This window comes from Typha angustifolia, chromosome 13, assembly GCF_048772165.1.
Source record: "Typha angustifolia cultivar Huaian chromosome 13, ASM4877216v1, whole genome shotgun sequence".
NCBI classification, from domain to species: Eukaryota; Viridiplantae; Streptophyta; class Magnoliopsida; order Poales; family Typhaceae; genus Typha; species Typha angustifolia.
Genome location: NC_133251.1, coordinates 5,778,149 through 5,791,640, shown reverse-complemented (window position 1 = coordinate 5,791,640; position 13,492 = coordinate 5,778,149). Strand labels below are relative to the sequence as shown.

Here is a 13,492-nt window from a genome sequence, read left to right as displayed (position 1 = left end):
TTGGAAATTTAAAAATCTAAAAGAATTAGAAAAGAAATGAATTTTAGTCCTGATTTTATAATTTATCTTGCAAAAGGCACTTCAAATTTTGTTTTAAATGAATTTTGTCTTTGTTTTAATATGGAGAGTGATCCTTCTAGCTTTGATGAAGCAATGAAATCAAGAATGCTAATTTTTGAAAGGAAGCTATTAATGATGAAATGGAGTCCATTTTGTTTAATAGTACTTAAGAATTTGGTAGACTTTCCTTTGAGATCTAAACTTATTGGATGTAAATAGATATTTAAGAGAAAACTTAAATCTGAGAATCCATTGACAAGTATAGGGCTAGATTGGTAGCGAAATGGTTTAGACAATCCATGGACATTGATTATTTTGATACCTATACCTATGTGGCTAAGATATCTTTGATTAGAATCTTAATTTTATTGGCATCAATATATAACATCAAAATCTATCAAATGAATGTGAAAATGATATTTTTGCGTAGTTATTTGGATAACGAGAAGGTTTCATTTTGCAAGGTCAAGAAAATAAAGTATGTAAATTGGTTAGGTCATTATATGGTCCAAAACAAGCCCCTACGCAAATGACATGAGAGGTTTGACAATGTTATCATTTCTAATGAATTTTGATCAAATGAGACAGACAAATGCATCTATTATGAGATACATTGTGACCATATGCTTATATATGGATGATATATTTATTTGTAGCGAGAGTAATTTATGCATTAAAATAACTAGAAATTTTTTATCATCCCACTTTGATATGAAAGATTTTGATATTGCAATGACTATTCTTCGTATAAAAATACACTATGATAGAAACTCTCTTGTATTGTCACAAAGTCATTATTTGAAAACAAAAATCTTTTAAGAAAAGTTTCTCAATTATATAATAAGATTTCAAAAGTTCCTTATAATTCAAGATTGAAGCTTGATAAAAAATAATGTGTATCATAACTTGAGTACTCAAGGGTTATTAGGAGTCTGATGTATGGAATGTATTGCACATATCCAGACATTGCTTATGTTATAGGCAAACTAAGTAGATACACTAGTTATTCTTAATTTTAAACATTGGAAATCAATATCCATTGTATTAGGATATTTGGATGAAACTAAATCGTTTGCACTACACTATAAAGGAAATACATATATTATTGAAGGGTATAGTAACGCAAACTGAAAATATGTCGATGATGATTTTAAATCTACAAGTGGGTGAATTTTTTACTTTTGGTGGTGCTTTTATTTGTTGGGGATCTAATAAACATACTTGTATAACTCATTCTATTATGGAGTCTGAGTTAGTGGCTCTGTGTAACAAGCTGTAACAACCTGTCCTTAAAAATAAAAAATAAAAAAAAATCAGCTTGCATGCGTTTATGTGTGTGTGTGGGGGGGGTTGCCACGCGCCCCAACTGTCGTTGCCGCAGCCGATCGGCTGCAGCCAACTGGCCGGGGCGGGCCCCCCCCACCACCGTTGCCCGTTTTCGCCACCGCCCCTCTCTATCAATCTCTCCCACTCATGATCTCTCTCTCTCTCTCTCTCTCGTTCTTCTCTCTTAAGCTTCCGCATCTCGGTATGCCGACGCCAGCCACTTGGAACCACCGCCGTGCTACCGACGCTGGTGAGCCTCCTCCTTGTCCTTCCTCCTCTTCCTTCTTTTCTCTCTCTATCTCTCTCCCTCTCTCTCTCTCTTTCTCTTTTCCTCTCTATTTCTCTCCCTCTCTCTTTCTCCCTACTACCGTCGCCCTCAACCACTCGACCCGTCACCGAGAAGCGACCGGTGCTCCCTTATCCCCTCCCTTTTCTTCTCTCCCTCTCCCTCTCTCTCTCTCTCTCTCTCTCTCTCTCTCTCTCTCTCTCTTAGGTTCGTCGGAACAAAGCCGCCGGCGAGAGGCCGGCTGCTCACTGGCCAGCAGCGACTAAGCCCCTCCCCGCTAGCCCGGTCCCCTCCTCTCTTCTTCTTCTTCTTTTTTTTTTTCTTCTTCTTCTTCTTCTTCTTCTTCTTCTCCTTTCTTAGCTTTTTCTTCTGTTTCTACAACAGTGCTGGGCTCGACCCAGCACTACTAACATTGCTTTTATTATTTATTTTATTTTATGTTTGTTTATTTATTTAGTTAGGTATTGCTTTCTTAATTAATGCAAATAAATTATTTAGACATTAATTATGTTCATAATAATATATATTCTTCAACATCATGATTATTAATTATAATTAGTTTAATTAATGATTACTTAGGTTATAACTATTACGCATAAATATAGGTAATACTTATATTTACTTATTTATTTATATTAGATTTATGTACTAATATTCATAGTATATGTATTTTAAGTAATTTTAATAATTTATTGTATACTATTGTGTGTAGAATAAGATACTAGTCTTATTTATTTATTCATTTATTCTTTTGCATAATTAAGTAAATACTGTATAATTTCTTATTAATTAAGATAGAGTAAGAGTTATAAAAATTTATTATAAAATAGATCTTATCTATACTTATATCTTATTTATAATTATTTCGCTTTTACTTTATAATTATATATTTAGAATATTTTTAAATAAAAAGAAACAAATATTTTGATACGATACAGACTTCACCGATATCGTCTCGAGCATGGATTCACATTAAGAGTATTTTTGTTTCATGTTTTAGTGTTTAATTTCCATTAAAATAAGTTTTCTATAAGGCGCGTTCGATCGTGCGTTTGAATACATGCATCGCGTTCACAAATCCAGAGGAGCGAACTCGGTGCGTTCGAACGCGGTCGACGAAAATTGTATTGTTAGGGTTAATTTGAGTTATTGGTTAGCCTCTAAAAGGATGTGGATGGCAACCATAGGTGAGGATTGAATATTGAGAATTGAGTTTTGCCTTGCTTCCTTCGTCTTCTTCGCTCCCGTTCTCTCAATCCCCGGCGACGCCGCTTCTAACCTCCCTCGACCGGCCAATCACCCTAGACCCTTAGGGGCGGCCCTCTCCTCCCCTTTCTTCCAATCTATCCGACATTTGCCCTAACTCTTCCATCAACCATAACCCTTCCACCACCTCTTTTCACCGGTGCCACCCCATTAACGTCGGTCCTCCACCAACCACCATTACCCAAGATCTCGTGCCTCCATCCACGGATCCTAAATAGATCATCCTGATGTTCATCCACTAAACGGACGATATCTCGAGATTCCCAACTCCGATTCGCCTTAAACTTGATTTATTAGAAAATTCTTTTTCGGGCTACAACATATCAAAATTTCACATTGATCCGACAGCGGAATATTCCGGGATCTTATTTCAAAGTTCCATGACGGATCTAGTCCAGATCAGAAAATTGGAAGAGATAGAACCTTAGCCTAAGGGGAGATCGTATCAAGAGCTCCACAATTGAATGGGAAATCGTATCAAGCTTGGTATCGGAGCCTTAGCCCAAATGGCGAAACCGTATCAATTTGGTATCAGAGCCACCGTTTCTAAATCGTATCAAGTTGGTATCAGAGCCTTAGCCCAAAAGGGGAGATCGTATCACATTTCTCCTTATGTTATAACTAGCATTTTATGATAATAGTATAATTATAGTGTTTGAATCATATCTATAATATAGATTTAGTTATGTAATCAAAAATAAAATGAAGTGATTTTAAATCTAATAAACATTTATATTTTACTTGAATTAATTCTAATTATATAAATAACTAACTTCATGCTACTTAAATATTTTCAGATCCCAAACCCTCTTATGTGAGACCCCGTGGACCTTATTGATGAGTTAACGTTTGATTAACGGATGTGAGGGATACGTGGTTTGAGTCTTCTGATCAGAAGTAAGTAGTTTTATTCCCTAGACGCCTTTCTTAAATTAGGTTATATTATATATTATGTACATATATATTTTGGCCTCCAGCATGATTATATGACTTTATCTAGAGATAATTATAGTCGAGCATATTTTTATCATGCATGTGATTATGTTGATCTTGGATATGAGTATGATGATGATAAATAGAGATGATTAGATATGACTATACTATTATAATTTTATGTCCAGTCGATCTGTAGCATGAGTTTGCATGTGATAGATTAGCATGGGTATGCATATGTTGACTAAATGGTTGGAGACTACATTGCATTATCTTTTTCTTGATTCATGTTCCACCTAAATTCTTGTTATGCATTGACTTTTTTATCGTACTCGATATATGTATATAATCTATCATTTAGAAAGACAGCATGAAATGTGATTAATATGATAGTTGATAGAAGGCGTGAGGATACCCGAATGAGCACGAGGCTTAGGAAGCGATTGGTGGATGATTGATCGCTCAATATAGTCGCGATCTTGTGGCCTTACGTCCGAGGTCGTTAGTCTGTGTGCGCAGCAGATATTCAGACATATGCCGTTCGTCAGAGCATATATGACGAGTTATCCTCATGAGGTTTCTATCATCTAGAAGGGTGCCCGGTCTGAATGGATGTTGATACCCTAGAAGGTGGCAAGGTATGATTATACTTGAGATACTCCTTGCATGTGGCAGTGTACAGTGTATAGGGTATGATTATATTTGAGCCTTCAGACATGATGTTGAGATCGAGTACCGGGTATTGATTTTGTACAGTGGTCTAGTATGATGATGACATATAGAGCTAATATTGATGACTAAGATGTTGAAAAATGCATATGATTTCTTTATCATCTGATTTCCGAATTATCGAGTGGTCAATATACATCATATATTGTTGCATTTGGTATAGTAGAATGGTCATGATCGGCATACATCATGTGTTATATTTGAGAGAATTATGATGATAGTATGACATTGTGATTTATTTATTTATTGTCAATGATTATATACTTTTATTAGTTATGATATGTTATTTATTTTTCATTTATATATTATTGAGGATATATTCATATACTCATTCATGACATGATGTTTTTTCTGATTCACATCATCTAGTATATGATTTACTCTCTGTTTGACATTACTGATTCGGAATAAGGTTAATTTATGAAAAATATTAAAAAAAAGATATTATAACTGCATACATATTAAGTGACACAAATATAACTTCAAGATTTATGTCAGATTTTAGCCTGACTATAAAGGATAAAATATAATTTTTCCATTTGTAAACTATAAAAAGAGATGATTTTATATCTCTTATCGTTTACATATGTGTAAACACGATGAGTACATTACCCTTTATGTTAAATCACAGTAGCTCATATATCTACCATCATTAACTTTAATATCATTTATGCAGACAAAATTGTTACAAATCAGATCTGGAACGATTTGAATGCAAGAAAATTATGACATATTTATAAAAGGAAGTGTGAGAAGTCACAAATCTAATAGCGTTAGTTTCACATGATCTCAATATCGAAGTGAAAAGATAAAATTAAAATAGTGAAAGAATGTTAGAACTGGTGTAACGCCCCCGCCCGGCACGGCACATGCACGCCCACGCACTCACACGGAACGCGCGGCGCACACGATAGGTCGGGCAAGGCCCGTCACGCACAGATACACTCCTGTGCACATACAATCATGACATTATCAAATAGCACCTGCTATCACATTCATACTCACATAATCCAATACCAAATATATCATACATTCAACCAAATAAATCTGTTAAAATATGAAAATTCAAGTCCACAATGATATACACTATACCACTACCTACTCTGGCAGGACCTACACAGGCCACAACAAATCATCAAGATACAACTAAACAACTGATACACGAGTACACTATGATTCGACCTGTATTATACAAATCATCATATAATACAAAAGAGTACAAATCTTAAATACTGGTACAATTCAATATCTGGTTAAACTATCTTCTATACCATCTCACATCTATAGCGCACATTATTCTCGCTCTATAATATCTCCTCAAGATATCTCAAGTCGTTATCACGTACCACATATCTGGGGGAGTTAGAAAAGAAATAAAAAGAGTCATGAGCAAAAGGCTCAGTGAATAGACCTTACCCCGAATCAATGATGCCAAACAGAGAGAAAATCATGTACTGGATAATATGAATCAGAAAGCAGCATGATACCATGTATGAGCATGTATATATGTATCATCAACGACTTATATATGAATGAAATCAATTATCATGAATGACCACATTATATCCTCAACCGAAAATATATAACATGATGAAATTACCATATAACATCACCGAATATAACACTATATCATGTATAACAATTATAATCCAATAATACTAGTCACATCAATGATGATGCATGATGCATGCCAACCACTAGATAATCGCATATGTCAGAGTCAGATATAATCCACAGATCTCTCACTATCACAATCATCCGTCTCTACTCTGAATATCATCCACCATGCTGGACTACGGTACCCGACCCTAAACTCAATACACATCATGCCAGAAGCCCAGAGCATATCCTGTCATACGCTAAGAGTATCTCTGTAGATAAATCATACCCTGCCATACGCTAAGGGTATCTATGTAGATAAATCATACCCTGCCATACGCTAAGGGTATCTCAGAAGAAAGTAATCATACCCTGTCATACGCTAAGGGTATATCAATGATAGTTGTACCCTGTCATACGCTAAGAGTACAACCATCAGCCATCACCATACTCTGCCATACGCTAAGAGTATGTCCAGTACCAGTCCGGACCAGATACCGTTCCAGCCACCACATCATATCACATCACATCACATCACATCACATACACATGTACTTTTATGATTTCCTATACATGATAAATCATATGCATATATCCAGTACGACAACAGATCATGCAACTCAGGAATTTAGGTGCTAAAGAAGCCGAGAGAGAAATGATGTAATGCAGACTCCAACCATGTATCTAACACATACATACTCAAACTAATTTATCACATGCATACTCATGATAGAGATCATCCTGACATAAAACCATAACAGCATAATCATCTCCAATCATCTCTATATATCACCAATGTACTCATATCCCAGATCAGTCTAATCAAATGCATGATAAAATATGTTTGACTGAAATCATCTCTATATAAAGTCATATAATCATGCTGGAAGCCAAATTATGAATGTACATAATATATAATATAACCTAATTTGAGAAAGGGATCTAGGGGATAAGACTACTCACAGTCTGATCGGAAGATACAAACCACGCATCTCTCACGTCCGTCAGGTAACTGAGTGACACTCATCGCTAGCAAGTTCCACGGGGTCTCAAATAAGGGGATTCGGGATCTGAAATATTTAAGTAGTACGATGTTAGCTGTTTATCTAATTAAAATTAATTCAGTTAAAATATAAAGGTTTATTAGGTTTAGAATCACTTTTCTTTATTTTTGATTACATAAATAGGTCTATAATATAGATATGATTCAAATATTATAATTCTTTATTATTATAAAATGTTAGTTATAATATAAGGAGAAGAGGTTTGTTTCCTTTTATATGAGAGTATTTCTAAATATATAATTATAAAATAAAATAAATAAAATAAAAGGTTAAATAAGTATAGAGAAGGTCTAATTTTAATTAATTTTATAATTCATACACTATCTTGATTAACTAGGGATAACGCAGTCTTTACTCGATAAAATAATAAATAAATAACTAAATAAACTTAGTATTTTATTTGTTGCAGAATAATCATAAAATAAATAGAAATACTTAAAATATATATGATGAGGGTATTAGAATATAAATCTAATAATTATAATTTATAAATCTATCTATTAATCTAATAAATATGTAAATAAATAAATAAATATAAGTATTACCTATATTTACACCTAATTAATGATTAATTATAAAAATTATCATTAATAAAATTATATTGAAGGATATATAATATTATTAAAATAGTTAATGTCTAAATAATCTATTTGCATTAATTAAGAAGAAAAAAAATACCTAAATAAATAACATAAATAAACTAATTAATTAATAAATTAATTAAATTTGCCATCAGTGCTGGGCCGAGCCCAACACTGTGCAGAAGGAAAGAGAAGGAGCTGAGGAAGAAGGAGAAAAAGAAAGAAAGAAAGAAAGAGAGAAAGAAAGAAAGAAGAAGAAGAAGAAGAAGAGAAGAAGAGAAGAGGAAGAGAAGAAAGAGGGGTGGTGAGGGAGAAGGTTGCGGACCCGGGCCGGCGGGGAGGTCACCGGCCGCTGCTGGCCAGCCAGCGGCCAGGCTCTCGCCGACAGCTCGGTCCCGACAAGCCCAACCTCGGGCAAGAAAGAGAGAGAGAGAGAGAGAGAGAGAGAGAGAGAGAGAGAGAGAGAGAGAGAGAGAAAGAGAGAGAGAAGGAAAGAGAGGGGAGTGAGAGGTCTCAACGGCGGCGGCGGCGGCTCCAGGGAAGGTGTCGGTATAGAGAGAGAGAGTAGAGTGAGAGGGTGGCCGAGAGTGAGAGAGAGAGAGAGAGAGAGAGATTTAAAGAGAGAGAAGGCGGTGGAGGAGGAGTAGTGGCGGCGCCGGGACCCACCGCGGCCAGCTGGCCGTAGGCGCGTGGCGCCCCACCAAGCTGCATGAGCAGCTGGTATGGGCACGAGGCCGGCCAGAGTGTGGCCGGTCGCGTCGTGCCCATAATAATTTTTTTTTTCTTTTTGGGATTGGGTTGTTACAACTGGAAAGGTTGATAATTATCTAATGGCGGTCGTCGGAGGGTGCCAATCGGCCGAGGGTGGTGGGAGACAACTGTAAGGTATGGTGGCTTGTAGAGGAAGATGGTGGGTTAAGATTTAGAGGTAGAATTAGGATTGTAAGTTAGATCTACTCTTAGAAAAATAAACGGCTATGATTAATTTAGTTTTACTCCTAAATTATCTTATTCTTACTCCTATAATGATCTAAGGCTAAAACATAATTATTTATTCTTCATTGGATGCTTCGATTAAACAAAAGAGCCCTCTATAGATAGAGGTCGATGTACAATGAGTCATACTAGGAATAGTTCTAAATGCTTACATGACTCAAATTAGGATTTACCTTAAATACTTACTTGACTTAATTAGACTTGTCTTAAGGGCTTATTTGACTTCATTGGACTTATCTTATAGGCTTATATGACTTAACTAGACTTACCCTAAGGGCTTACATCATGATCAATTAATTAAAATACAGATAGACTCGATCTATCAAGCTCAATATCCTTATGATGTGATTCGACCTGACCGAGTTCACATTAAAAACCTTACTATCTAAGGTTTTGGAGGATTGTCTTCATATGCAATTTGACGTGCAAGAGAAACCCCATCAGGCATGGGTGCCACATAACATACATGCCCATCCGTGCTGAATGTGTCCTTCCCCCCAGAATTGATGAAGCTATCAAGCAACCACCCAACAAATGCTCCGATGAGAAAGCTCCCAATTATGCTAGACACTGTCCCGGCTAGGAGCACAAACATAGCAGATGCCTCAATGCCTTCCAATCCTCCGCTGGTCAAGGCGGCAGTGACAACTCCCCCGACCAGCGCACCGCCGCCGTACGATGCTACGTCCACCACTGCGTCACGAGTTGCTCTTTGGAAGCTGTGCTCGGCCGAGAAGACGTCCCACACTAGCATGCCTGCTTTGTAGAGGAGGACGAGTTTGCCTACGCCTCGTATGACGGTTTTCATGTCGTCTACTTTGATACTTCCTAGTCCTGATACCTGGAGGATTCTATCGTACACCTGCATGCATGCATTAATGTGAAAGATTCTTGTCAATTATCTATCAATGTATATGGATTTATTGCAATAGATTTAAAACATAGAAGAGATCAAAAGCGCGGTGAATAAGGGCGGTGAGGTTCCGTGAGAGAAGGCCTAAGGATTTACCTTAGAAAAAGTCCTCATCAAGTTGAGGGGAGCTGATTAGCTAGGCCCACCTCACTAGAGGTTAGATGTGATCATCGGGCGAGCATGCCTGGTTTGGGTTGGGCTAAAATATTCTATCCCATTACTGTCCATTAGCTCATTAAATATTAGGTTTGAGTTGGATATAATGGGTCTAACATAATGAGTTAAATATAAATATACTATATCTTATTAGGCTGAATTTAATGGGATATTTTAGTTATCTTTTATAGTAACATACTTATATATTAATATATAGTTTACTAAATATCCATTTTGAGACTAAAAAAATTATATGAATATACATGCATTATGCGTTGTGCCATAAATGAGAGTAGTGGATCGGGCTTTCAGACGGACAAAGGCTTAGCCCATGCCGCCCACTACTATCTCAGGCTCGAGTCGGGTCGATCCTAAATCGGGCTTAGGCGCTTAGCTCGATTACAACCGAGCTAGTTTGGGCGGGTCAGGCCAAATAATCATGTCTACTCAAGGTTTCTCATTTACCTCAAATATGAGCTAGAGATGTTTAAGAGCTTAAATAATCCTAAATCACCATTCTAGACATGCAAGCTTAAGCTTTTTAAAGTAACATTGTTGAGATAACAACTAACAACCGGTAAACTCAAATTATCTACGTCATTCTTAATGCATAGTGATGAAAATGAGGTGATCAACAAAAGTCGTACATCAAAAATTATGCAAGACATTAATCCTCAATCATATCACTCATTACCTTTAGCTTTTGTACATCTTCCAGCTCCTCAAACGCTCCTTTCAATCCCATCTCTACCTGGTAACTGGACAATTCGTGCACCATTCAAACATCATATTCATAATTTAATATTTGAAACCATGATGAGTATAGAACGTAATTCTAGCCTCTTAAACATTGAATAAATCGTTTGATACTTGTGAAGCACTGTACTAAATGGTAAGAATAATGTATTACTAATTTGCAGAAAATATATTTCACCTCTAATATTTAGTTCAAATCCAAAGTCTCTTGAACTTTTATTTGTATCATAATCAGTTAACCTCCTTGTAATTGTAATATATGTGCAACCATTATTTCTTCCATCTAAAATTAACGGTGCAAATAATTGACTATTAAGACTGTGAAACTTTTGATCTATTATGCTTTTTTTTGTTGGAATATTTGCAAATATCAAAACTAAAGTGATTGAGATGAAGAAAAGACAGAGAAAGAACAATTTTTTTTAACAAAACAATATTTCTCTAATTAGTTGTTGTAAAATAAAAAGGGTACTTCTGAATTTTTATATTAAATTTTATGTCTATCATATTAGCACTTGTAATTACCAAATTTGTGACAAAAGAAAAATCATATAAGTTGTAACTTGTTATCTGAATTGTATAAGAAGAGTTTCCATTCGGACGGGTTTTCCCGCAAAGTATTTTTTTCGTAAGAGTGTAAAAACAGTTGAGATTGCTTCAAGAGTCACTAAGGCTGAGCTGCAACAACTAATTATTGCCTTGCCTTGTGGTTGACATTTTTAAAAATATGTGTTTCATTACCAACATACCCTACCATTTAATTAAAGAAACAAAATATTAACAATAATAGAGGAAAAATTTAAAACTAATTTTTATGTAATTTTCTCAAGATAAATATATGATCATACAAAAATTAAGTCACAAGATTAAATAAAAACTAATTGCAATAATTTAAATAAAGACTTCAATCAACATTAAAATTTCCAACCTGTAATTAAATAGTTAAATGATTGCATTGATGATCTCAGTTGATATATTTATCAAACCAACTAAGTACCTTTCCCATGGACCCATTTAAGAAATAATATTTAATATTTAGACCCCAGTCAAATGGACTGGATTGAAGGGAGAAAGAACGCTTACAGTGATCAAGTGAGTTATTAGAGATGCACACTGATTGAAAATAAGTAAAGAGTAAATAGAATAGGAAACAAATTAATTACAGTGGGCTCAGAAGAGAGGGTACCTCCCTCGCTCCACCACTGCAGGGAGGTACCCTAAATTTTGGTCAAACCACATTTGGTTGCAAATTCTATTTTCCCGAGCTAATTTTGATCTATGTGCTTTTTCTTGGTATAACAAAACTAAAGCATACGATAAAGTACTGAGAGAGAGAAATATGCAAATATCTAGCTAGGTTAGAGACAATGTCCAATCTAACTTCAACATAACAAAACCAAGATGAAAACAGAAGATCTATGGACTGGAGTACATACCTCTCCACTAGCTCATGAAACTCCATGCCGGTGCTCTTGACCCATGTAGAGTAATCGTGTGACAAGCTACTTTTATACATCTTAGTAAACTTCAACATAGCGTCGCCGCACTTGGCTGCTTCGATTCCCAGACGTTCGACGTCGTCGTTGTTCCAAGCTGTTGGCCTCACCTCATCCAGATCTTTAATAAGAGATTGGATGTGTTCATTGATCTTTTCTAAATATTTCATTCGTACAAGGTAGTTTGGTACAGTTTGGAGTGCATTATTTACGCAGTAGACAATGTAAGAATTGATGTTATTAGCAATAGGAGCCTTAACTTTATCATTCTGATACTTGCGTTTCACTTCAGAGCCAGCATCCAAGAGACCCAACACGGCTTCGTAGTTAGACCTACTATCCGCGAGGTAATTGGCGCGCTCGTTTTCGGACCCAAATTTGATGGAGTATATGGCATCTTCTTCTGTGCGGTAAATAATAAGAGCAAGCTTGCAAAGCTGGTCATCGTTGAGAATAACTACTCTATCCATTTGAGGATGACAAGTGTGCTTGAGATATGAGGAAGAGGAACATCGCATGGTTATTTATAAGCAGAGATCCATCTCTACTGGTGGATCACGCCATGAGTAGAAAAAAAATATATCAATTGGAATGCATTTATGGACAGAAAATAAGAACCACACATTAATTCTGCATATGGATCACGCATGCATAGAGAAATCTTACGTTGAGAAGGTCCCAAATAATGATTAATTAATATCCCAAATAATGATCGGCATCAAGCGAAATAACAAGTGGATGATCCTGAACGGTCCTTTCTTCTACTACTTACAATTATTTAATTTTGTTAGAAAAATTTATATTTAACACCCTTTCTTTTAACTAATTTGTGACTTAAACATTGCTTTTTTACTATTTAGAAATTCTGCACTATGTTTTAACAATTATGTGCATAAAATATCTTTGATTCGATTTACACTAGCACTAGCTAACACTTTCTTGACAGATGGCACAGAATTTGATGCCCGAAATAATTTTGTCGGGAAATTTTTTTACATAAACTAGTCCTTGCGATTAATTAATATCCCAAATAATGATCGGCATCAAGCGAAATAACAAGTGGATGGTCCTGAATGGTCCTTTCATCTACTACTTACTATTATTTAATTTTGTCGGGAAAATTTATATTTAACACCCTTTCCTTTAACTAATTTGTGACTTAAACATTGCTTTTTTACTATTTAGAAATTCTGCACTATGTTTTAACAATTATGTGCATAAAATATCTTTGATTCTATTTACACTAGCACTAGCTAACACTTTCTTGACAGATGGCACAGAACTTGATGCCCGAAATAATTTTGTCGGGAAATTTTTTTACATAAACTAGT

General features: G+C 35.5%; 1 protein-coding gene across 1 annotated transcript; it reads right to left on the bottom strand.

Moving 5' to 3' along the window:
• Positions 1-8,881: 8,881 nt before the first annotated feature.
• LOC140774180 (uncharacterized) lies at positions 8,882-12,666 on the bottom strand. Its single transcript, XM_073117067.1, has 3 exons — positions 12,102-12,666; positions 10,604-10,667; positions 8,882-9,702 (listed from the first exon to the last, which is right to left on the bottom strand). Exons 1-3 carry the CDS (start codon positions 12,629-12,631, stop codon positions 9,226-9,228), a joined length of 1,071 nt encoding a protein of 356 aa, XP_072973168.1. The 5' UTR covers positions 12,632-12,666; the 3' UTR covers positions 8,882-9,225.
• Positions 12,667-13,492: the final 826 nt, after the last annotated feature.